Source organism: Sorex araneus, chromosome 1 (assembly GCF_027595985.1).
Source record: "Sorex araneus isolate mSorAra2 chromosome 1, mSorAra2.pri, whole genome shotgun sequence".
Lineage (NCBI taxonomy): Eukaryota > Metazoa > Chordata > Mammalia > Eulipotyphla > Soricidae > Sorex > Sorex araneus.
This window is the reverse complement of record NC_073302.1, coordinates 233,503,875-233,529,423: the sequence shown is the minus strand read 5'-3', so window position 1 is coordinate 233,529,423 and position 25,549 is coordinate 233,503,875. Positions and strand designations below refer to the sequence as shown.

General features: G+C 38.5%; 1 protein-coding gene across 5 annotated transcripts in view; it reads left to right on the top strand.

Annotated features, from left to right (window-relative positions):
• NBEA (neurobeachin) overlaps window positions 1-25,549 on the top strand; it is a 625,086-nt gene that overhangs the window by 565,680 nt on the left and 33,857 nt on the right. For all 5 annotated transcript variants that reach the window (XM_055142057.1, XM_055142054.1, XM_055142047.1 and 2 more), the window contains one exon: window positions 10,765-10,932. In XM_055142057.1, the coding sequence (XP_054998032.1) occupies window positions 10,765-10,932 (168 nt within the window). The remainder of the gene's footprint in view (window positions 1-10,764; window positions 10,933-25,549) is intronic.

Below are 25,549 nucleotides of genomic sequence, written 5' to 3'. Positions count from 1 at the left end.
ATGTAAGGCAAACGCCCTACCTGCTGTGCTGTCACTACAGTCCAAATATGTCTATTGCACATAAATAAAGTATGAGATCATTTACTCCTGATACTACATTGTCAGTTCAAAAACTGACTTGTGTATATGGCTCTTATAACTTGCCTTTTTTTCAGCTGAAATGTTGGCTAAAAAAAACTTCAACTAAGGCAAGAAAATCAGTTCTTGAAAATATCATTATTTCTTGTCTCTGTAAATCTATGTTCTTCAAGTTAGGTGTGTGCATGAACTAAGAACTATAAAAATTGCATATGGTATAACATGGTGAAGTGACTATTTTACAAAGATTTGCTTTCACAGATTCCAAAGAATTAATAGCTGACTGAATTTTAGCTGACTGAAATGTGACAGTTACGTACTTATGTACCTCTGAAAATAGCAAAAAACACTCAGAAATGAATAGTGCATCATTATTATAAAAAATTCAAACTTGCCATGTTTGTTTTTGTTGGGGGGGCATAGCAGGCAGTGCCCAGGGGCTATTTCTTTCTCTTTTCTCAGGAGTGACCCCTAGTATAATCAAGGGACCACATCTGGTGCCATTAATGAGCCAGGACTAGCAAATGCAAGGTGGTACCTTAACCCCTGTCCTACCTCTCCAGCCCTCCCATTTCTAAATAAATTAAAAAAACAAGACACTGGATTTTTTTCCTACATTTTAAAGCAAATTCCTGTTTTTTAAGTCAGTGGATCCTATAAGTCTTATGAACTGTATTTTTGCTTTTATACCAAAAATATTTATATTTGGAAAAGGAGACTACCATAATCATAGTTCTCTGCAGCACGCAGTAGCACTGCTGTGTTTTGCAGTCATCTAAAGTGCTTGACTAGCACAAAACAGGGGACTTGGGAAATAGCTTCTTTGCCTGGGTTTTCCTTGGCGGTACTTTGCAGCTTAGAAAAAGAAAATCGTGCATATCAGTCAGAATATGCCTCTGTAGCCCCCATTCTTAGTTGTGTCAAGGCTGGAGCTAATGGACAGACCACAGCTGCTGCTGATAGTAATCTTAGACCTCAGGGTCTTAAGCCACACACTTCTCACCACACCTTATAAAGTGAACTCCACGTCTCTCGAGCAGCTCTCCTCTCTCAGCTTCCTATGCTACTCTTTTTTCAGCTCCAAGTTTTGTATTCTCTTCATAGTTTCCTTTGTTCTGGCTAGTGATTAGTCAATCATCTGATGGGAAATAGTCATACTGTGGTATGTGGGAATTATGCCAGGCATCTGTGTAAAGACTAGAAAATTTTCCCCCAATTTTGCATGTATTTTTTTTTGCTGCACGAACATTTATTTGATGAATATATCACTAATATACGAAGCTAAGTAGTACTAGAAAATATGAAAGTGTTTAAATTTTCCATGAACTCTGGGGATACCGTTTCCATTTTAAAGAATTGTCTTATAGAAAGTTTCTAACTCTCTGCTGGCTGAGTAGCTCATGTAGGATGTAGTTCTAATGAAACAGATTTAAAGAAAATGTGCTCTGGTGTATTTATAATTTATACTGGGATCATCTTCAGTTATTTGAAACATTTCTTTGTAATGAGCCTAGGGTATAGAAGGAAAATGTCATGTATCCTGAAGAAATGACGTTTACAGGTACAAAGCTCTCAACTCTGTATTAGTATTCTGTCTCCATCATATCCCCCCTTGTTCTTGCAAGCTGTCATTAGGAAAGTCAAGCCAAACAAGACAAAATAATATTTTTAAGAGGAAAGATCACATGATTGGTTTATTATCCCATACCTCAGTGAGAAATTCTCACTTTTTTTGTGCTTTTGTAGAAGCTTTTACATATTAACAACTTAATTCCCTGTCATCATTTTTAAAAACAAGAAACAGTACCTTAACTTTTATTGAAATGTTTTAGACCAGTATTATTTTTTAATATGGACATTAGTATATGTAATTGGTTATAGTCATTCATATTTTGTGGACACAATGATAAGAATTGTGTTTCACTGAAAAACTGAAATTAAAATTTGGTCTCATTAGAAGCCTGGGGAAATGCTGTAGATACTTTTAGTGGGCCTTTTAATAAAACCTAAATGCACTGAAGTTCATACATCAAAATTGGGTTTAATTTCTCCACATCCAGCTAGGCTGATTGCAACTGACTTACTCATGAAACATCAGTAAGATATTGTGTTCAGTTCTAACACAATTACAAGCTGACCTCCTTACAAAGGACAGATATAGAGAGTATCTCTGATAGCATTACCCTAATACTGGATTCATCAATCATAATCTGCCCCTTTTTTTTTTTCAATCTCTTTTCGAGAAAGGCTTTTCATGGCTGTGCACAGCTAGTCTCGACCAGGCCCAACCCATCAGAATCCCATAGCTCCAGACCAAGTGCGACCATCCTCCGTCACAGAACACTGAAGCAGAAAATGTGGACAACACTGTGGTTTTGCTTTTACTCAAGCTTAGTTATCAAATTGTAAAATAAAAGTCTCTTTGAGATAGGTGACATTCTTTGGGACACATTGCATTAAAACATACCTTGCTTAAAAGGAAATTTTAGGGCTGAAGCAATAGTACAGCGGGCAGGGTGTTTGCCTTGCACGTGGCCGACCTGAGTTCATCCCTGGCATCCTGTATGTTCCCCCAAGTACCGCCAGGAGTAATTCCTAAGTGCAGAGGCAGTAGTAACTTCTGAGCATCACTGGGTGTGACACACAGGCACACACACACAAAAGAATTTTAAGTAAATAGCACAATGTAAGAATTGTTGGTCCTGGACTGGAGATCATACTGTGATTAAGGGTCTTGTCTTGCTTTCTGCCAACCCTGATTTGAATCCCCAGTGCCATGTAGGATCACCTGAGAACTGCCAGAGGTCACACCTGAGTATAGAGCCAGGAATAATCTCCGAGCACTGCCAGATCTGATCCCAAAACCAGAATTTAAAAGAATAGTTGGCTACCTTTTGCAGTAACTCCTGATCTTGAGATAGATACCTTGAATTTGAAAGCCTCCTTTAAGTCCCATCTTGGAAAAAGAGAGTGGATTTAAATCACCTTTAGTGTCTTATCTCAAACACTAGAGTTTTGCTCATTTCATAAACCACTATTGAGAGCAAGCTCCAAAAAAATTCAAAAGGAAAGCCACCAAGCAGAGATTAACATGGATCTCCCCTTTAAAAAGCGCTTAGAGGAATTTCTTCATTTTTCTGTCATGAGGACCCTGTTACACACTTCATTCTGCCCTGGCTTCAGAAACTCAAGACTGAGCCATGCCATGCATAACTGACTCTCAGCGTCTCATACAACAGTTAACAGTTCAGACAAGCAAACAGTAAATGCTGAGATTCACTGTCACCCATTCACATAGCAGATAATTATTTTTTTTATTAGTTTATTTTTAATTAGAGAGTCATCATGAGGGTACAGTTACAGATCCATACATCTTTGTGCTCATGTTTCCCCCATACAAAGTTCAATAACCCATCCCTTCACCAGTGCCCATTCTCCACCACCAGTAAACCCAACATCCCTCCCCCCCTCCACAGTCCCGTCTCCCCCCACCCCACCCTGCCACTATGGCAGGGAATTCCCTTTTGTTCTCTCTCTCTGATTAGGTGTTGTGGTTACATAGCAGATAATTACTGAGTATTCCAGGCCTTCTTTCCAGGATAAGATCCCTGCTCTCAGAAAGCTTACGTTTGCACCAAGGGGAAACAGACAACCAACAGCCCCTAAATAAGTAAAATAATAATAATAATAATAGTAATAATAAAGTTAAAACAGTTCCCTCCCTCTGCCTCTTTGTATCTGGGACCATTTTTTCTCAGACTACTCTAGGCTGGAGTGATAGCGCAGTGGGTAGGGCATTTGCCTTACATGCTGCCGACCCGGGTTTGATTCCTCTGTCCCTCTTTAAGAGCCTGGCAAGCTACCAAGAGTATCCCGCCTGCACGGCAGAGCCTGGCAAGCTCCCCGTGGCGTATTCGATATGCCAAAAACAGTAACAAGAAGTCTCCTCTCTGTTCAATGTAAGGGATTTTAATTCTTTTATTCACTGCTGTAACCCTAACTCTTAGAATACACAGAGAAGATGGTTGGTCAATATTTACTGAATGAATAAATAAGCTCTTTCCCCACTCCACCCTCACTTCCTAACATTTCTTTCTTCCTCTTAGTAATCAACACATTTTCCCCATTGCTTAATTATCCAACCGATAAATATTTATTAACACTTATTATTTAACCATGCTAGGTTACGAGCTATGGGAAAACACAAAAGTATTAGCTATAATCCCTAAGAAGTGTATTAGGTATAAACCCCGTCACAAAAATTATATTCTAATTGAAAATACATTATTGAAGCTCTGAAACAATTATGTACTAATTGATAATAACCCCATTTCTTTGTATAGCACTGCACAATTCATATGTAAATGGATTTGCACAAGTAAATTTGTATGCATTATCTGACTACATTAAATAGGAGGGTACTGATGATGGATGTCATAGAAATTTATAGAAGAAATCAGCGTGAGGTAAAGAATTCAAAAACCAATATTAGACTTGAGTAAGAAGGATGGCTGTTACTTGAAAAAGAAGCAAGAAGATAAAATGCTTTCATCTTAAAGAGAAAGGCGCAACAAAGCCTCAGAGGTCACAGCAGCTGCTCGTGCCCAGGCTGGGAATGACCTGTGCTACTGGAGCCAGTGATATGTATTAAAAAGCTCTAAGAAATAGAGGGGGAGGGTCAGATCAAGGTTCGAATGGCCTTAGGGGTCAGGTAAAGTTTACACTGCGTGTCTTATGCTAGATGGAACCCAGGGAGACTTAAATAGAGGATGTCAGTATGAGCATGATGGTTTTAGAAGTCTGTTCCACCTGCCGTGTGCAAGATGGGTTGGATTAGAGAAAGAAGTTGGCCCACGTAGAGAGCACCAAGAGCAAGGGCTGGGGTAGTGGGAATGGGAAATAGTCCTGCACAACCCCCTCCCACCAGAAACTGTCACATAACTGAATAGTTTAAGCCCCCCCAAATGAGAATAAAAATCGTGATATCTTTATTGTAAATAATTGACTCATTTTCTGATAATCTCCTTGAATATAGCCAACTCTATTTAGATAATATTTTTGTATATCAAGCGCTTCTTTTTGAGGCAAATGAAGAAAAGGAACACGTGGGAAATATTCTTGCTCTAATCTAAAAGAAGGGACAGGAGCTCAATATTCTTAAATAAAAGGTTACATTATTTCATACATGTAATTCTATGAGCCTAGTGTCAGCCTAAACCTGCCAATACCCACAGGACAATATAGAAATTGGAATTAGGTAACTATTATCCATCTAAGAGATATCCTCTCTGCTTTAAATCTCTATTTCCTTCCTCCCAGGGTCCCCAGGGTAGAGTTATGGATTGGGAATTGGTTTATCTGGGCTTAAAGCAATTGCTTCTGTTTTTAGATAGACAAGTAAGGAAGGAAGCAAGCTATTAAAACCATTATAACCCTAATAGCTAAGTGACTGAATACTTACTTATATTTTTCAATCATAAGATTTTTCACTGGTCTTCAAAATCCAAAATGGCTTGTGCATGAAAACAGCCAAAGCAAAAAACAAATAAGTAGATCACTATATTTAAAACAAATTAATAACTGAAATACTATTGAGTCTCAGGTTTCAATTTTATATGGGCCTTTATGCTATTATTATGTGAACCCTAACCTTTTTTTAATCATCATACTTTTATAATGTGATTTTTTAAAACATTTAATTTTTTAGTTGAATCACTGAGATACACAGTTACAAAGTTGTTCACCATTGGGCTTCAGTCATAGAATGCTCTAATACCCATCCCTTCACCAGTACATTTCCCACCACCAGCATCTCCAGTTTCTCTCCGCCACCCTCCCCACCTCTCCCGACTCAGCCCCACTTGTCTAAGTTGCAGCAGCTTTTCTCCTCTCTGTCTCTCTCTGTCTCTCTGTCTGTCTCTGTCTCTCTCGCTCTCTCTTTCCTTTTAGGAATTATGGTTTGCAGTTCAGGTGCTGAGACATTATCATGTATATCCCTTTACCTACTTTCAGCACTCAGTTCTTGTCCAGAGTAGCCATTTCCAACTATCATTGTCTTAGTGGTCCCTTCTCTATCCTAACTGCCCCCCCAGGGGGCAATCTTCCATCCATGGACCAGTCCTCCTGGTCTTGGCCCTTGTTTCTACTGTCCATGGGTATTAGTCTCATATTACACTTATTTATGTCCCATAGATGAGTGCAATCATTCTATGTCAGTCTCTCTCTTTTTGACTTACTTCACTCACTATGATACTCTCCATATCCATCCATTTATAAGCAAATTTCCTAACTTCAGTTTTCCTGCTGGCTGCATAGTATTCCATTCTGTAAATATTTTATAGTTTCTTTATCTAGTCATATGTTCTAGGGCATTCAGGTTATTTCCAGATTCTGGCCACTGTAAATAGTGCTGCAGTGAATATAGAAGTGCAGATGGTGTTTCTGCTATATGTTCTTTGGGCCCCAAGGTATGTTCCCAAAACTGGTATTGCTGAATCAAATAGCTCAATTTCTAATTTTTTGAGGAATGATCCTACTGTTTTCCAAAATAGCTAGAACAGTTGGCATTCCCACTTTTAATGAATGAATGTCCCTTTTTCCCCACATCCACGCTAGCACTGGTTGTTCTTGTTCTTTTTGATGTGTCAGTCTCTGTGGTATGAGATGCTACCAGACAGACCCACAGACCAATGGAATAGAGTTGAATATCCTGACACAGACTCTCAAATATGTGATTAAGTTAATCTTTGATAAACGAGCAAGAAATATGAAGTAGAGAAAGGAAAGCCTCTTCAACACGTGGTGCTGGGAAAACTGGGCAGCTTCATGCAAAGAAATGAACTCACCTGCGCGTGAGGGATGTGTGTTCGTGGGCTCTCCGAGCAGCTCTCTCTCATCGCCCAAGTTTGGTACTTTCTAGTCACTGTACGGACAGGATCAGGGACGGTCATAGATGATGGGCAGGCGAAGGAAGAATGAGGACCAGGCTGGTTGCTGATTAGTTACCAATGACTCAATCTCTCATCTCTCCCATCTCATGCATTCTTCCTTCCTTGTCCCTCATTCCTCTATCCCAGCTCTCTGGATTCTGCCCTCTGGCTTCAGATTCTCACTATTTCTCTTGGATGCTGGACTGACCCCCTGGACTGCTCTCTCTCCCATCTCATGCAATGACACATCAGGGTAGTCCATATTCTGAATCCCAAAGAAACACTCACAAAAATTAAGAACAAGGAATGCAAAGGACAATGTTTATCACAGACCTGTTCCCAATTCATATTCTGAGTTCCAAAGAAATACTCACAAAAATACAAAAAGGGATGAAAAAGAGAATGTTTATCACAGGCTCCTTCTTAGAAGTTGCAGTGTTCCCTGTCAGGGAGCTCTCTGTAGCCATTACATGCTGGGGGTTACTGTGTAACAGTATAATCTTGGAAAGCGATGCTACTCTGACAGTAAGAAATGTCTGGAACCACACACCATTTTATAAGTCAAAAGTAGACACAGATAAATATTGTCTTATTAAAACATGCAGACACATGGAGAAGCATCAGAACACATTACAATTCTTATCTGTGGTGGAGGAAATAAATGAAAGTTGAGTTGTAGATGGAGATAAAGAGAATAGAACATAAATTTTCAAACCTCAAATAAGTGAGATATAACAATGATCAAAAATTGACTTCTGTTGATCTACTTTATGATAATTCCATTTGCCTCCTTTCTTGTTGTAACAAATAATATGAAGTAGATTTGTTTGTGCCTGCTAAGGTTTGGGTGGTGGGTGGTAAACTGGGGACATTGGTGAAGGGAAGGTCACACTGGTGGTGGGATGGTGTTGTAATATTGAATGCCTGAAACAACTGTATTATGAACAACTTTATAAGTTGTGGTGTTTAAATTTTAAAAAATAAACCTCAAATTAGTGAAAAGCAATTTCCTCCATCCCTAGGGATTTTTAGGCTTTTCCCCTCAGTACTGGGTATCAGACCTAGAACAAGCAAGGCAAGTGCTCTATCAAGAAGCCTCACCCCACGCTCAAAGCATTTCATCCAATAATTGTCTCACTCTCTAACAGAATGGTGAATTTTTGTCAATCTTTTCTTTTGAAGCATGATTGATGGTTTCTTTAATATTTATTTGAAATAATTTCTACTTAACTGATGAACTTGTAAATCTTACTTAAGTAATATATCTGATTTTACAACTATTTTGAATTCCCATAAAAGACATACATTTACTCATTCTCTTCATTCTGTCATTTGTTAAATCAAGCACTGAAACTTCTACTAAATGTTTATTAACTGGCTAACCCTGAGTAGACAGAATCATGTATACAAACTGACCAAAGCAATACTATGTGTAAATATAGATTTATAACCAATATTGATATAATGTGAGACTTGTTTATTGTTTTTGGCATATCGAATATGCCATGGGTAGCTTGCCAGGCTCTGCAATGAGGGTGAGATACTTTTTTTTATTACTAAACACAATTTTTTTAATTTTTTTTCAGCATAATGATTTTTTTATTAAATTTATTTATTTTTAATTAGTGAATCACCGTGAGGGTACAGTTACAGATGTATACATTTTTGTGCTCATGTTTCCCTCATACAAAGTTTGAGAACCCATCCCTTCACCAATGAGGGTGAGATACTCTTAATAGCTTGCCAGGCTCTCCAAGAGGGACAGAGGAATCGAATCCAGGTCGGCCGCGTACAAGGCAAACGCCCTACCCGCTCTGCTATCGTTCTGTTACTGGTGCCCAATAGAGCAAATTGATGAGCAACGGGATGACAGTGATACAGTGATAGATATAATATATAACCAATGTAACCAATCTCTCTCTTTTTTTTTGTTGGTCTCATTCCCTATGTTTTAGTCTGAAGTGGAAAATGTCCTTCAAGAAAAATCTTCATTTTTTTATATTTAGGAATAAGAAGTATTCAGAGTAATTATAAATAAAATACCAAAAATTTTGAAAGGAAGAGATATGTAGAAGAGAATAAATTATTAGTTAAATTTAATAACAGAAAAGGTTAAAAATTATCATCCACATATAGATTTTTTAAATAAAATGCAATATTCTGAGGACTGATTTCAGAAATAATTATAAATGAAGTCAACTTCAGATTGATTTCTTTACCTTAGAAATAAGGGACATGCAGTCACATTAAAGACTTTATTCACATATTTAATTGCAGCTATAATTTGGAAAATTGTTTATTTGATTACACAGTTATAATTTAAGAGCTAGCTCTATAGTGTTTGTTCATGTTGCTGAACTCAGCATGCTCTTAAAATCAAGAAGGAATTGATGATAAAAGTTGCAGCTTATGATGGATTTTTAGGAAATAGTCTTTTTCTGACTCTATTGGGTAATCATTGACTTAGAATGGTCATTAACTCTCAGTAATTTACTAGCAAGGGGAAAATACAAGTATTTACAAGTATTAGCTACCAAACATGTAAAATTACACATTGATTCAAAAACAGGATAACAGCAGAGTTAATTCAGAGCAGAAGGAAGGCATTCCCTACTGTAGAGGTAAATTTGAGGACTTGGGGAGGAAAATACACATATAGAAACTTTTCCAGCAAAATTATTTAACTTAAAAAAAAAGGCATTGAGGGGCCAGAGCAATAGTACAGCGGATAGGGAATTTGCCTTGCACACAGCAGACCCAGTTTCGATCCCTGGCATCCCGTATGATGCATCTAGCACTGCAAGAATAATTCCTGAGCACAGAGCCAAGAGTAATCACTGAACATTGCCAGGTGTGACTCAAAAACAAAATAAAATAGTTAACACTGGTTTTAAATTTAAATGAAATGAAATTATTATAAAAGTGCTTTACAGTAGGCATTCAAAAATATCTTTGTTTTAAGTATTAATGTCTGTAAAATACCTATGCAGTATTAAAATTTATATCGTAAATATAAAGGAACCAAGAACAAGCTTCACCATCTGGAAGAAGATTTTCATTTTGGTCTTTGTTTTAATTTGAGGTGATATTCTGCCATTTCTAGAAAAAGAATAGCTAATGCATATAAATGAAATATAGGCACCATTGCTAGCTCGTACCTCTCACTAGCAATGATGCAACCTCTGGCAGAAAACCCTCTGGACTTAGTCACTAAAATACTAAAATACAGAAATCTAGAACCTCGCGGCCGCTATTGTGGCCACACGACCTCATATCTCTTCATTCTCAGCAATGGAAAACAAATTATCAAATGCTCCCTTTCCAGCAGGTCCGACTGGGGGGGGGGGAACTCCAAACAATAATAGTGAGGATTTTTGTTTATATGTAATCAAAGTAAAGAGAAAGTAAAGTGAAATTTATCAGCTACACAGGCGGGGTGGGGGGCTGGGAGGGTGAGGAGGGTGGGGTGGAGGTTTACCGTGGTTCTTGGTGGTGGAATATATGCACTGGTGAAGGGATGGGTGTTCGAGCATTATGTAACTGAGACTTAAGCCTGAAAGCTTTGTAACTTTCCACATGGTAATTCAATCAATCAATCAATCAATCAATCAATAAGAACAATCTTTTAAAAAAGATTAAAAGAAATATAGGCACATAAATCATGTTCTTATTTCCATAGAATATTTCAAAGCCACAGAGAGATAGTAAGCTTTGCTAAGTCTGTTTGATGTCTTATTTCTTGCTTGACCCTTTTTAGGCCTTGGAAAGTGAGTTTGTCTCTTGCCAACTCCATCAGTGGATTGACCTGATATTTGGCTACAAACAGCGAGGTCCAGAAGCAGTCCGTGCACTGAACGTTTTCCACTATTTGACCTATGAAGGCTCTGTGAACCTGGATAGCATCACTGACCCCGTACTCAGGGAGGTAGGTACTACGCCGCAGATTATTCCAAAAATCTCTGCCAGCTCTTAAACACAAGCATGGCTCTCTGTCTCTTTCTGCAAATTCCCTTTCAACATAACTTTTCACAAAACATAGGATTTCAGGTTCTTGACAGATGTGGAAAGATGAATGTTATGTGTCAAAAACAAGTGGAGACCAGAATGTAATCCCTTTTTAAGCTGCAGATGTATATCATGCACTTCACTTGCCCTATTTTCTTTGTTTTACTTCATCATCTTCGCTAATCTGCTTAGTGTCTCCTGAGTGTTGGGAATTAATGAAACCTCGTTGAATATTTAAATAAGAAGAGCTCAGTTTCAAATAATCTGCCAGTGTGTTTTTTAATAAAAACAGAATTACAGCCTTTTAGACTGAATACTTTAAAATGCAGCTATGAAATAAATGAGGTTATCATATTTTATTTCCATATGTTCTTACTCTGAAGTGTTTATAGCAAACAGTTGGGAATTATATACTATAATGTGCACATACATATTTTCAGTGAAAATGGTCATATAAAATATTAGTTAAATCACTTCCACATTGCTGCAAATGATTTCGGATAGGTGAAAAGAGTAAGAGGCAACAGCTGCTATGTCCTTGTTGCTTCAAGGAAGCTATATCCTGGTCTTCATTCTACCAGATAGCTGCCATCTGCTGTATGCAAAGCAAGTCATCATTTCTACATTTCTAGTCAGCGGAATGCGCTCTAAATTTGTTTTTATTTTCATTTTAAAGGTGGAGAACTTTTGATTTGAGAGATTAAGCTGTACACGAAAAATTTGCATCCATAAAGTTATTTCTTATATACCGCTATAAAAGCAAAATGAATCCATTCATATGGCTCCAAGCGGAGAAGAGGAAAAGATAGGGAAAAAAACCTTACAATCATTGATCATTGAGCCCTTAGGGCTAAATATTCAGAGAACAGGTTTCAAGCACATTATTAGGTGCTGTATTATACCATATTGTATGCACTGGAAATGGAGTTACTGCCTGAAGCTAGGAGGAAAATAGAGACAGAGAATGACTGAATGAGAGAAGCCAGATATTATAAAATTGGTTCATGAAATAAGGGATTTTTTTAACTGCAAAATATTACACTAGCCCGGTCCTTATTGTTTACAAAGTATGCTCTGATTATTTTATTTTATGAAACATAATTCTGAGCTTAATTATATTCTTGATAATAAGCCTTTGCTATTATTAAGTCATGCCCCGTTCTATTAATGCTCTTTGAACTATGTTCTTTTTTTTTAAAGCCACTACCTTTAGAACCAGAAAAGAGAAATTAATTGGAATAACTTATCTTTATGTGCCAAGACTAATTCTAAATTGTTTTTTGACTTTCAAGTAGTATGTACATTTTGTTCCTGACAGTTTTTTCATAATTTATAGCCATTGTGAGGTTTTATTCTAATAGTGAAAACTGGGAGTCAGTCCTCCTTGCAGGTGAAATAGAAATACTTTAAATATAATGTCCCTAACAGAAGTGCAAGGCTACATTGGACTTTGCAAAAACAACTTCTTTTGTATACATAAATGAATAAATGGAAGAGAACTCAAAAAAACTGGAACATGAATTTGCATTTTGTTTACCTCTACATAGTATTTATTATTTGAATCCTCTGAAAATGCCTGCTTCAAATTCCATAGGAGCCAGCAGGACACCCCTGAGCATATAGCCAAGAGAAATTGAAACACTGAAATGAAAGCATATTGTTAGTAGCTACATTATTCACGGTAGCCAAAACAGGAGACCAGGCTGCTTGCCCTCTGAAAGGTAACTGAAGGCACTGTGGTGGGGCTAGGGGGAGAGCTAGGGACCCAGGTGTAAGCCCCAGCACCCCACTCTCCTGCGAGCACCGCCACATAGAGCCCTCGAGGCTCACACACACTGCAAGGTGGCTCTGCTGCTTCCTAGAAATGCAGGACCTGAGCAATAGCACATTCTTGAACCCAGGCATTGAACTTTCTGGCTCAGTATTGCCAGGAGGGGCCCCTGGAGGCTCCCTAAGAGCTGCTTGGGAAACCCCATTAAAAGAAAAAAAAAAATAGAAGCAGCAGCTGTGAAGTCTGTATCCTCAGTGGAATTATACTCTGCCATTAAAAACGATTGTGCCTTTGGGACAAAGTGGTTGGACCTTGAAGTGATTGTGAAGTAAGTAAGAAAGCAAACGATAATTGCCAGTGGTTTCGCACATATGTGGAATATGAATAGCTAAAGCAAATGAGCAGGCAAAAGTCAACAAAGCTAAGGCTAGAATTAGTAAAAACTGATGGTTACTGAAAGGAAAGGGGTGCAGCGGGAACAGGGGTCTTGTAGGTGATGGACGGCCTAGAACTCCGGTGGTAGATGTAGCAAGTACTGTATACCCTATAAACGCGCGAAGCGTCAGTTCCTGAAACTTCATAATTTTTAAACCCAGGTTATCCTTGGTTTAAATTTAAAAATGATTTAAAAATTCCTCCTCCCACAAGACTGTCACTGTCATCCCGTTGCTCATCGATTTGTTCGAGCGGGCACCAGTAACGTCTCTCATTGAGAGACTTATTGTTACTGTTTTTGGCATATCCAGTACGCACGGGTAGCTTGCCAGACTCTGCTGCGCGGGCTGGATACTCTCGGTAGCTTGCCAGGCTCTCCGAGAGGGGCGGAGGAATCGAACTCTTGTCGGCCTCGTGAAAGGCGAATGCCCAACCGCTGTGCTATCACTCCATCCCACTCCTACAAAACATCACACCATTTTTTTGGACATGGGGGGGTGGGGGGGAACAGGTTTATTTAGGCCTTAGTCAGGAGACAGCAGAACTTCCTAACAAATAAAACATTACATGAAAACATACTCTCTGAAAACCACTTTCTGGATGGGAGTAGGCCAGCCAGTTTTTGCATCCAGGTGGTCTGAGCCAAGTATTTTAGCTCCCGGTTACCTTGCAGGGAGGCAGAGTGGTGAGTGCAGCTCCTCAAGCCCGTGCTCACTCCTACCAGCACTCTCACTCTCTGATATTGTTCTTCCTCTCCAAGTCCTTCACCTGCCTCTTCAACCCAGTAACGCATGTGTCAGTTCACAGAATACCAGGTGAAGAAGCAGCACAGAATGCCGTGAACTCTGCTACTTACGCTCCCAGGCAGCTGCACACACCAGCAGAGATGTTTAGCCTGACCGTTGGCCCTGGGTCAACACAGGACTGTTTACAGAGATAGCATTCTCTCTTTCTGGACACTGGGGAATAGCGTAGTGTGTGTAGACAGAACAAATTACATTATATTATCAAGAGTGATGAATTAGTCGTCCTTCTCCCCCACTTCTGCCTTTTATCAAGAACCTACCCTTTTCACACGCGAAAGGTTTTGCACAAACATCTAAGAATCTGCCCCAGGGGGCTGGAGGATAGCACAGCGGGTAGGGCGTTTGCCTTGCACGCGGCCGACCTGGGTTCGATTTCCAGCATCCCATATGGTTCCCCCAAGCACTGCCAGGAGTAATTCCTGAGTGCAGAGCCAGAAATAACCCCTGAGTATCAGCAAGGGTGACCCAAAAAGCAAAAAAAAAAAAAAAAAAAAGTCTGCCCCAGAGGAGAAGCCCCCCATGAGAATAGGGTACAAGTGAGTTATTGTAGTGTGGCAAAGCCACTTTATCCCTCTCCATCTCAACGGCTCTCTCGCTCTATGTAAGGGACGAATAATTTAGACCATATGTTTGCCAGCATAAAAGCATTTGGTATCTCCAGTCACAAGAAAGTAACCCTGTAGATAAATGGCATGAAGTATAGCTTCTTCGTTAGTTGGTTGTCATTCTACTCCCTGACGTTCTCACTCCCCCTATGAGGAATCCCACCGGGAGACATAGCCCTTTTATGGAAACATCAAAGGTGAGGTTCTCACCGTCTGCAGTGTAGAGCGGTAACTAAAGCTCTAAGGGTCCAAATCCTCAGAAAAATCAGTGTTCAAATTGTTAACCCTTACAGTGAGTCCAAGGCGTTCCTTCCGCTTGATATTGTTTATTGTAGCATTTTTCCAGTTCTAAGACCACGACTTACTGTGAAAGATCATTTCACTGTAAGAAAACCAGAGGAAGGTTAGTTATTCTTAGCTTATTGCGTTATGTGTTTTGAATGCTTATATGCTTCTTTGAAAGATAAATATTTAATATATGAATGTCTTTTTTGTTTCTTAAAAAAAATCCACAAACAGCCTGTTACTTTGAGCTTTAGAGTTAGAGCTAAAACTTGAAAAATAGCTTTCGGTTATTGATTCATTCTTCCTTGACAGGTGAAATCATGAGGCCGTACTAACCACAGCAATTATGGCATTAAAATGTCACAAAATTAGAGGTCAGAAAACAGATTATTTTCTTCTCCATGTCAGATTTTAAATTGACATTCTTTGACAGCTTAGGATTTCTGGCTGAGAAAAATATGACAGCTTAACTGATTTTATAACGTGTAAAGAAGTAATTGATAACAAACTTTATCATGACAGCTTTTAGGCAGAAACATGACAGAATAGTTCTGGAACAAAGCTCTTCTTAATATGTAAACACTAGATCTGTTGGATATTAGATGTTAAATTGTCTTAAGTCTTGGCTTACATCATAATCTTTCACACATTTTTTTCACATATGAGCTCAGCTATTTGAGGAGTATTTTTTTTAAGCATGGTAATGAATAGTCTTTCTTTATCCATTTCACATAAGAATATAAATTATGGGTATTTTCTTTATGTATTTACTTACTGAATGGTGATTGAGATAATCCATCCTGTGATCTTAGGAAGTAGGATGTTATTATAAAATTATCTGTTCCATGGTTTTCTATTATTATCATTAAATTATTTCTTGCTACTCAAATGTGATGTGTAGGTCACCAGTGTCAGTCTGCCCTGAGAAGTTGTTAGAATTTCTTTCAGGCCTTCCTGGGTGACTCAGTCACATCAGGTGTTTGGGAAGATTTTTCCAGGAATCGGAGCACTGATTAGCCAAGGGTGCATTAAAATCTGATGGAAACCCTTTATATCCCCCCTTCAAAAAATAAAGTGCTGTAATGAAGGTCCATGTAGCTACACCCAATTTCAAAATTTTAATTCTTCCTTCTTCTATATCTCCATTCCTCCTCCTGCTTCCACTTTTAAATGCCTGTGCCAGCTTGACTCCTTGAAACTACCAGTTCATTTCATTCTCCCCCTCCTTTACTGCCATTGCCCATAGAATTATGCAGAGAGGATTCAAACAGATTTATTTTGTAAAAAAAAAAAATCTTTAGGCATTTTAAATACACTTTAGCTTACATACAGTAATATAACCATACACTGTTATTAAATAATGTTTCCAAGTACAACAATCTGTGTCAGATTCAGCCAGATTTAGGGAGACATGTCCTAGTTCTTGAGTCAGGATTTCTTTCACCCCTTTCATTACATTTTTTTCCCTTTCATTACATTTAAGGAATTTAAAAATGACAAAAGATTTACTAAGGCTTACAGTTTTATGAAGCATAATCTTTCATTTATTTATTTATTTATTTTATTTTATTGAATCATCGTGAGATAGTTACAAGCTTTCATGTTTGGGTTACAATCTCATAATGATCAAACACTCATCCCTCCACCAGTACACATTCCCCACCACAGATATCCCGAGTATACCCCCCCTTTCCCATCCTCCCCCTGCCTCCATGGCAGACAATATTCCCCATACTCTCTCTCTACTTTTGGGCATCATGGCTTGCAACACAGACACTGAGAAGCATAATCTTACCTCCAAAATGATCCTTAAATTTTTTAAGGAAATCTTACCTGTATTTCCATTTCACTATTTTAATCAACGGTAAGCTTTTTTATATTTTTCCTACTACGTTTATACTTTTGAATTTGTTGAAACTTTAAGCAGCTTTTTTGAGAGAACTCAAAGAGCTGGAGCACAGGCCTTCCCTGCAGAGAGCTCAGGGTCATCCCTGGACCATGTGGCTCCCTGAGTATCAGCGGGCGTGACTCCCTTAAAAAAATTAAAATAAAGAAAAAGGTAATGCATGCCCACACACCATTTTTAACAAAATGAACTGAAAGTAAAACAAGTTATTTGTATAGAAAAAATTAAGACAATCTTAAGAAATCTGTATCAGGGCTGGGGAGAAAGCTCAAAAGGCATATTTCACATATTTCATATATGTGCATATTTCACATGCCAGAGGCCTATATTTAGTCCACAGCACTGGTGATCCTGCAAGTTCCACTAGGAGTAACCCCTAATCCCTGAGCATGGAGCTGGGAGTAGCCCTTGAACACCATCAGGTGTGGCCCAAAAACTAAACAACAAAAAAACCTCCATTAATCATTTTGCTTATTATTTGCTCTAATCGCCTAAAAGGAATCCTAGCATGATGCCCTAGTCAGAAATTACATAGGAGAATTTACTAATTTTATACCACAGATGTCTTACTGTATTGTTATAATAAGTAGAAAATAATTTTATTCTAAAACCATGGTGATCCTGGTACCCCATAATCTGAGGTTTCTAATGAGGGTAAATGAAACCCCAAAAAGTGACCAAAAATTTTAATCACACTGAGGGTAGTAGATAAAAATAGCCCTGGTCTCTGATTGTATGGTCTGTAGCAAACCATTTCTATCTTTCAGTCTAGGTGATAGAAAGATAGAAATCAGATAATTGATCTTATCAGAGTCCCATGATTATTATTTGAGTGATGTTAATGGAATCATTTCCTTTTATGTCACCCTTATTTACCCTAACCAAGAAATGATAATAGTAAAGATACCCAACTTATAGAACTGTATTTGAGGATAATATGAGAAAAGAAAGATATATGAAGATACTTGTTATACAAGAAAACATAATATAGATATTGATCATTATTACCTGAAATCCCCATCAAATGAACTATCTTGGTATATCTTCAGCTGATATTGCTAAACTTAAATGTGATTTAAATTACTTCTATTTAATAGTGAATGGTTTGCACATAAAATTGTCATGAAAGACTGCTTTACTGACAAACTAGTATAACATATGGGCCACACAGTATTATTTTGTTATACATACGTACACATTTATCTAGTCTAGAAATATTTAAACAGTTCACTATATTTCAATATTACTGGTAGTCATAAAAGTGTGATGTATGTGATGTTTTTAGACTTAATTTTCTGTTATTAATATTACTGCATCTTCTTAGATTGTATTTTCTCTTTTTCATCTTTCTTTGACTTTCCTATTCCTTAGTAGGAATAGTGAAGCATTCATTCGAATCAAGTATAGTGAAAATATGCCCCTGGGAAGGAGGATAGAGCACTTCAGCTTTGACTTTATTTTCTTGTTGAACTATTCTTTGCTACTATAGGAACTGACATGATAGGGCTGTCAAAAAGCTTATAAGACAGAAGTGGCTTTAACCTGATAGCTGCAATCTTGATTTTCCTTAAGGATAAATTCACAAAGTGTGTAAGGGGGAAATCTTCATGATATGGATGGTGTATAGTGACAGTGTTGGTGGCTTCCAAAATCATTACTATTCTTTTTGTGAGTTCTTTATCCTGGTCTTTTCCTTTCCCCATTTGAACTTTGATCTGACAAGGGATACCAACACCCTTGGTATCCTTCTGGATTGTAGGATTGGGTTTGAAGCCCAGTGATGTCCATTTACTACAGCCATGGTGCTTAATTAGTGGGGGAATATCCAAGGTTTTTCTCCTGGAAAATTATTCTGAAATATATTTATAAATAATTGATAAACAAAATGACCAACCAGGATTCCGAATACCATCTTTTTTTTCTTAGTTTTTTTAAATTTTATTGAATCACTGTGAGATAGTTACAAGCTTTCATGTTTGGATTACAGTCGCACTATAATCAAACACCCATCCCTCCACCAGTGCACATTCCTCACCACCAATATTCCCTGTATACCCCCCCCCTTACACTCTCCCCCTGCCTCCATGGCAGACAATATTCCCCATACTCTCTCTCTACTTTGGGGCATTATGGCTTGCAACATCTAATACTGCACACACACACATACACACAAACACCAAAGCATACAAAACTTCTTGGAAGCTTACAGAATGAAAAGTCTTAAGAAATTTAAAACAAACAAAAACACTAAGACATTTTAAATTTCAGAGTCTAAATAAACATTACATATTCCTTACATTAAAAAAATCTTAGCAGACACAAGAGGAGTATGATCCTTAATAGCAACACTGCCTGAATTATGAAGATCCAATGAATAAAGTTTCTATATATAAACTAATATCAAGGAAATTAATGACACCCATTTAATTTTGATTAGTGAATAAATCTTTAATTTAGGTGTATCTTTCTCTCTGTAATTACTGTAGGCTTTCTCCAGTCTATAGTCATCAATCGTCCACGAGAAAAGCATAAATAATGCAGCTCATCAAAATGGGAACCATGTCATTTATGTGTGTTTGCTGTCCTTTGTTACTTTTATTTTGTGGTGTTGAGAGGTGCTAATTATTGATTTTCAGAAATTAACAGCAAATACTTTCACAAGCATCTATATTTTTCACAAGGAGAAGGGTGAAAATTGCAGCTCGCTGCTTGTAATAGAAAGACCCTGGAGTGAGTGCCTTATCTTATATTAACATAAATTTTAGTTCTATTCTACAGTTATTACTGAAGCATAAATTAGCAGATAATCAAAACATATTTCATTCTTCAGTTTGTTGACAAAGGTTTTACTCAGTCTAAGTGTCCAAAAGTTTCCGTTAGATCCTTAGGACTCATTTTTTTTTTAATTTTATTAGTGAATCACCGTGAGACAAAGTTACAGACTGACAGGTTTTCATGCTTACGTTTCAGTCATACAATGATCCAGTGCCCATCCCTCCACCAGTGCCCATTTTCCACCACCAATGATCCCAGCATCCCTCCCACCATCCCCACCCTGTCCCTTTCACCCCACCCTGCCTCTGTGGCAGGGCATTCCCATTTGCTCACTCTCTCTTTTTGGGTGTTGTGGTTTGCTACAAAGGTATTAAGTAGGCATCTTGTTTGGCCTAGTACTCATTTTTAAAGGCTTTAAACATACTAATAATGAGACACACTAGCAGCAAACTACTTAAATTTGAAATCTTAATCCAATGTATCTAAATTATTTTTCCCATTACATCAGAATCAAAGAAGAGCATTTTGTTCTGCTGCATATATACAGTCTGAATTTTAATCTCAATTTAGATGAATAAAAATGTACCATTTCGTTTTGGAATATCTATACCACCACCTGCTGTACTTTTGTCTTGATTTCCTTCTGTATGCCAAAGAAGTCGGTATCAGCTCACTATTTCTATGATATTTTTTACCATCTTTAGATGTACCAAAGGAACTGACTTCACATGGTACAGGAAAACTACCTGTACTGCTGCTTCCCTCTTTCTGCTCCCCATCACTAGCTCCCAGTCTTCCTCATTTCCACTTCAGTAAGCCAGCAGTGAGTTTGCTTTACATAAACTTGTTCAACCAGGGAGAATTGGCCACAGATGCTGTACTGATTCCTCTCAAATAATCATTAAGCACTTCTGAATTGAGCCCTCTACTTGTGTACTACTTATGCTTAGCCCCCAAATAAGCCAAGAACCAAAAATGTGGAAGAATCCTTAGAAATCATCTACTAAAATCCTTGCTTCCCTTCATCATCCAGAAATGAATGTCTTGGTTTCCTTCTAGCTTATTACAAGAGAGGTTACAAAGAGAGCCCATGGCCTTCCTCTGGAAACTTAGAATTGTGTTTTATTCTCCTTAATATTCTCAGTTCTCAATAAAAATGTGTCCTGTATGTGATCATATTTTTCCAGTATTCAGATTAAAAAGCTAGCCATTGTTACCCAGTGCCAGTTCTGTTAGTATCAGTCAGGATCTCAACCTTTAGGAAGACTTCAAAGAAGAAATACAGGATAGGGCAGGTATGAAAGTATTTTCCTTGCATGCAGCTGATCCAGGTTTGATCCCTGTCATCCCATATGGTCCTGCAGTAGCAGCTAGGAGTGATCCCTGAGTACATATCCAAGGGTAAGTGCAGATATTGCTAGGTATGGATCCAGGACAACAACAAAATAGAAATGCAAGTGGCCAACTAACACCTGGAAAGATGTTCAACATCACTAACTATTCAGTAACTATTCAGGAAATACAAATCAATACAGATCAATATGAACTTATATAGGGATATGTTTATTTAAGCTTATAGAGTTTGGGACACACCAGTGTTTCTTAGTGCCCACTCCTGGCAGTGCTTAGGGCACCATATAGAATGCCAGGGATCAAACCTGAGTCAGCTATGTGCAAGGCAAGCACCTTATCCACTGTATTATCTCTCCAGCCCTGTTTATGTAAACTTACATTAAGCAGATTCACTTACGGTACCTATCCAAAAAAACTGCAAGTGAGATTTTAAGCAAGTGTTTGTATATCCATTTTTAATTTAGCATTATTCTAGTCAAAGTAGTCAGAGGGTAACATCACATTAGTCAAAGGAGAGAGGCAAATCTTACTCAGAGGACAAACAACTAAAGAAAATGTGGTTTATATGTACCAAACAATTTCCTTGAGTACATTAGACCAGGTGAAATAAGCAATTTGGAGCAAGACCACCGCTGTAAAATTCCAATTACTAAGACACTCATGTAAGGCAGTGTTCAGGGACTTGGCAGAGGTAGAAGTAGGGAACTGTTTACTGGCTCTAGAGTTTCAAATTTGCAAGATGGAAAGAGTTCTGGAGATGGTTGTTTAGCCATGTAAATAGTTGTGCATTTTTATATGATGGTAAATGTTATGTATTTGTGTAATGTGTGTTTTACCACAATTCAACTTAAGAGGTAATTAAGTAAGTTTAATAATGCCCCCATTAGTACAGCTATGGATGGGATAAAGTAGCCAAACAAGGACAGGTGACGGGCCAGGGATATAGTACAGGGGTTAAGGTACTTACCTGCCTTGTATAGGCCTAATTCCATTTCAGTCCCTGTCACTGCACATGGTCCCTCAAGGCCTTCCATGGCTTCTAAACACAGAGCTGAGGGCGCCAGGTGAGACTCAACCCTCCCTCAAAAAAAAGAAAAGAAAAGAAAAGAAAAGAAACAATTTATATAAACAAAAAAATGGGGGACAGTGGGGGGGGCGGGGGGCTAGGTTAACCATCCAGAGACTATCTTGTAATCTGACATTCCCTCTGGGGCTGAGGGTACAAGACAGGGAGCCCCTGCTAGAAAGGGCAAAAGCACCAGCCACTGCCATCTGTGATCTGACCTGGAAGGGTCCTGCAGTGGAGTCTTTGCTTCCTTCCCTGTCCTGAGCTCCCCTTGGCTGGAACTGGTGGGGAGCCAGGCAGGTTAGCGATGCGGAGCTGCAGCCCGGGAAGGCCAGCATCCAGCGCTCCTCTCTGCTGCCCCTGATGGAGCACTGCTCTGGGAACAGCGAACTCACCTAAGGCATCAGGGTTAAACAAACATTCCATATTGTGTTGGGGTACTCGCGCTTGGGCAAGAGAGAGCACAGATGGGCCGAGTGCTTACAGAGCGTGCTTGCCTGTCTGAGGCCTGGCTTCCAGCTCTAAATGGTCTCCTGAGGCCTACAGAAACAGCCACCTGGAGCACAGTTGAGAACAGCTCCCGCACTACCCCAGAACCAAAACAATCAAGTACACGCACTTTCCCAGCCTGGGCGGATTCATGTTTGTCTCTCAGTAGGAAAATTGAACAAAACAGATTCCAATGACACTGACCTACTTTGAAGAGAACATCTTCCAGACAGGGCTTTCTCTCCTGGCGGGGAAAAATGGTGCTCATTTTCTTTTCACATGCATTTGTTAAATCACTTATGTGGTATTATTATCGTGATTCATCATTCCAGTGCGGAAATAAGCAGGAGGACTCAGTCCTCAATTTATTTAGGTTAATACTGCCAGAATAAAACCAAACAGTGAAGCTGGCAAACGAGCTCTAAGCTAGCCAGAATCCCTTCCTGCAAGTATTATCTGACAAATACTGCCTTTTCCACCACTGGTCCACCGATCACTGCTGATCTGAACATGGCGAAAGGTTGAGAAGTGCTGATGTGAGATAGTTTGGGTTATTTGTTGCTTTTAGTTCATGGTGCTAAGAATCATACCCATTGCCTTCAGCCAGGTGTTCTGTCACTGAGCTGTGTCTTCAGGGATGGCTAAAACATGTTCATTTACAGATCCATTTTTAAAGTTTGTTACAGAATATAATGGTTGTCATTCTCATTTCACTGCCCAGGGTCACAGTTTTTTTTTTTTAACTTTAGTTACCAAATATTTGCTACTCGGATAACTTTGATAGCATAGATGTAGCCTTAATGCAGTTGATTGCTAAACAAGAGAAAAATGTTTTTTATTTTGTGCTTTCAATGAAAAACTAGAAGCAGTTGAGTATAAAAAACATTTTAATTTTTCATATAGCTTAATGCTTATAAAGCAGGAAATAAAGTGCAGATATTATTTGCTTGATTCATTTTTCACTGGATTTTTTCAGCATTAAAAAGTAATGCTTTATAAGATCTTGTTTTATTATAACAATAAACCAGACGCAAAGTTTATCGGTTAAAATACAGTCTGCTACTAAAGAATCCTTCCTTTCATCATTTCAGACTTTTTAAAATTCCATTTTTTTTAATGTTTTTCTATTTGGTACTGAATTAATAGAACAGAAGATGGCAGGGTTTTTTTTATTGTCAAGGTTATATTTTCTAGCAAACACAAAAACAAATCTCTACTTTCACACGTGAAAATAAAGTTATTCTAAGGAAGTGCTGTATCGTGGAGTAAACAAGCATTGTAGCACTGTTGTCCCATGTTCATCAATTTGCTCAAGCAGGCACCAGTAATGTCTCCATTGTGAGACTTGTTACTGTTTTTGGAATATGGAATACGCCATGGGTAGCTTGCCAGGCTCTGCCATGTAGGCAGGATATTCTTGGTAGCTTGCTGGGCTCTCTGAGAGGGGCAGAGGAATCAAACCCGGGTCAGCAGTGTGCAAGGCAAACGCCCTACCCGCTGTGCTATCGCTCCAGGAAATAAACAAATCTAAGAAAATTGAAACTAAAATACTTTCCATATACCCAGATAACTACTCTTAAAACTTTGCTTGTGTTTCTGAATATTGGTCAATAATTGGTGAGTAAACTGGATATTAGTCTCACCAGTGTGGTTAACATAGCCTATGGTACTCTACAAAATTCTTATGTTTCTGGTAAATAACTTAAGAGATTGTACAGACCAAAGGAAATAATTAATATCAGTCACTTCATAGCCTTATTAGCCTCCTCATACTGTTTGTCTTGTGACACTTATACTGGACGACATTTCATCTGAAAGATGATGATAAATTTCATTTACAAAAAATCAAAGACTGCAATGGTAAAACTTCTGCAGGAGAAAAATGTGCCTTGGTTAAAATTGACCTGCACTGTGGAAGAGATAAGATTAACTACAGTTTTTGTTTTCCACCTTCCAGTACTCTGTATAAGGATTTCTCGTGAGCTCAAAGGGAGAAAGAAAGCACAAAAGTTCACCTAACGTCTTCTTTCCTTTTAAAATTTTATTGGGGGTGCGGGAACGTAGGAGGGTATCTCTCAAGTGATTCTCAGAGAGCCCAGGCTCCTCCCAGAAATGAGGTTCAGAGTTCAATGTGAGGGTCCAAGAGTTCTTTGGCCACACTGGTAATGCTCAGGGGAACGTGTGGTGCTAGGAATGGAACCAGGGCCTGCTGCATGTAAGACCTACACCTTAACCCCTGGACTCTCTCTCTGGCCCCCAGATTTTTTTTTTAATTTATCATCAGTTTGAACATTGTCCTCAACTATGACTTGCCTATTGCTGCATTTCGTTTTACCTCACCTTTGGAGTCTTTCAAATTAGTAGGCATACCAGTAATATAATAATACCCTCTGCATCTTGCTTTGTCTTTGAGAAATTAATCCCAGCTCTGTATCTTTATCAACAGAAGAAGCAGAAATTTCTTGCTTGGGAAGAAAAAGCCAGAAGGTTTAAGAGAAAAAAAAAGCAATAAAATTGCAGGAGGTGGAGGTTGTCAAAGGAATAAGCACTGTGCCACATCTATGGCCAATCTGGCCCCTCAGTACAAATGAGAAGTCACCCTCTTTCCAAGGGTGGATTACTAAAGGTGCTTCCTCCTCTCCAGTTGGGGGAGAATCTATTCCTGATTTCCTCCACAACAGGGTGCCTTTGTTTGTAAAGCATCCTGACCTGTGGAGCAGGGGAGGGATTCAGGAGCTAGAGAGGGAGCAATATAAGGAGAGCTGGGCAAAGATGGAGCTGCTTTTCTAATTTGCTGGGTTGCCTTCAAAGAGAAATATCAAGACTAAGGAAAGATCAGGAAGAAGGGAAGAAACAAAAGAAAAACTAAATTTAGGAACTTTTTATAGTTGTTGCTTTCTCTACTTATAAGCAGGTCAGTTGTTAGGAGTCACTTCTGTGAGTGTGAAACGTGAAAATCCTCTGTACTGTTGAAATGCATGTATTTTATACCCCTGTGCATAACTCAGTTCCCCTTTTCTTTACCTGTCTGTCTGCCCCTGTGCAC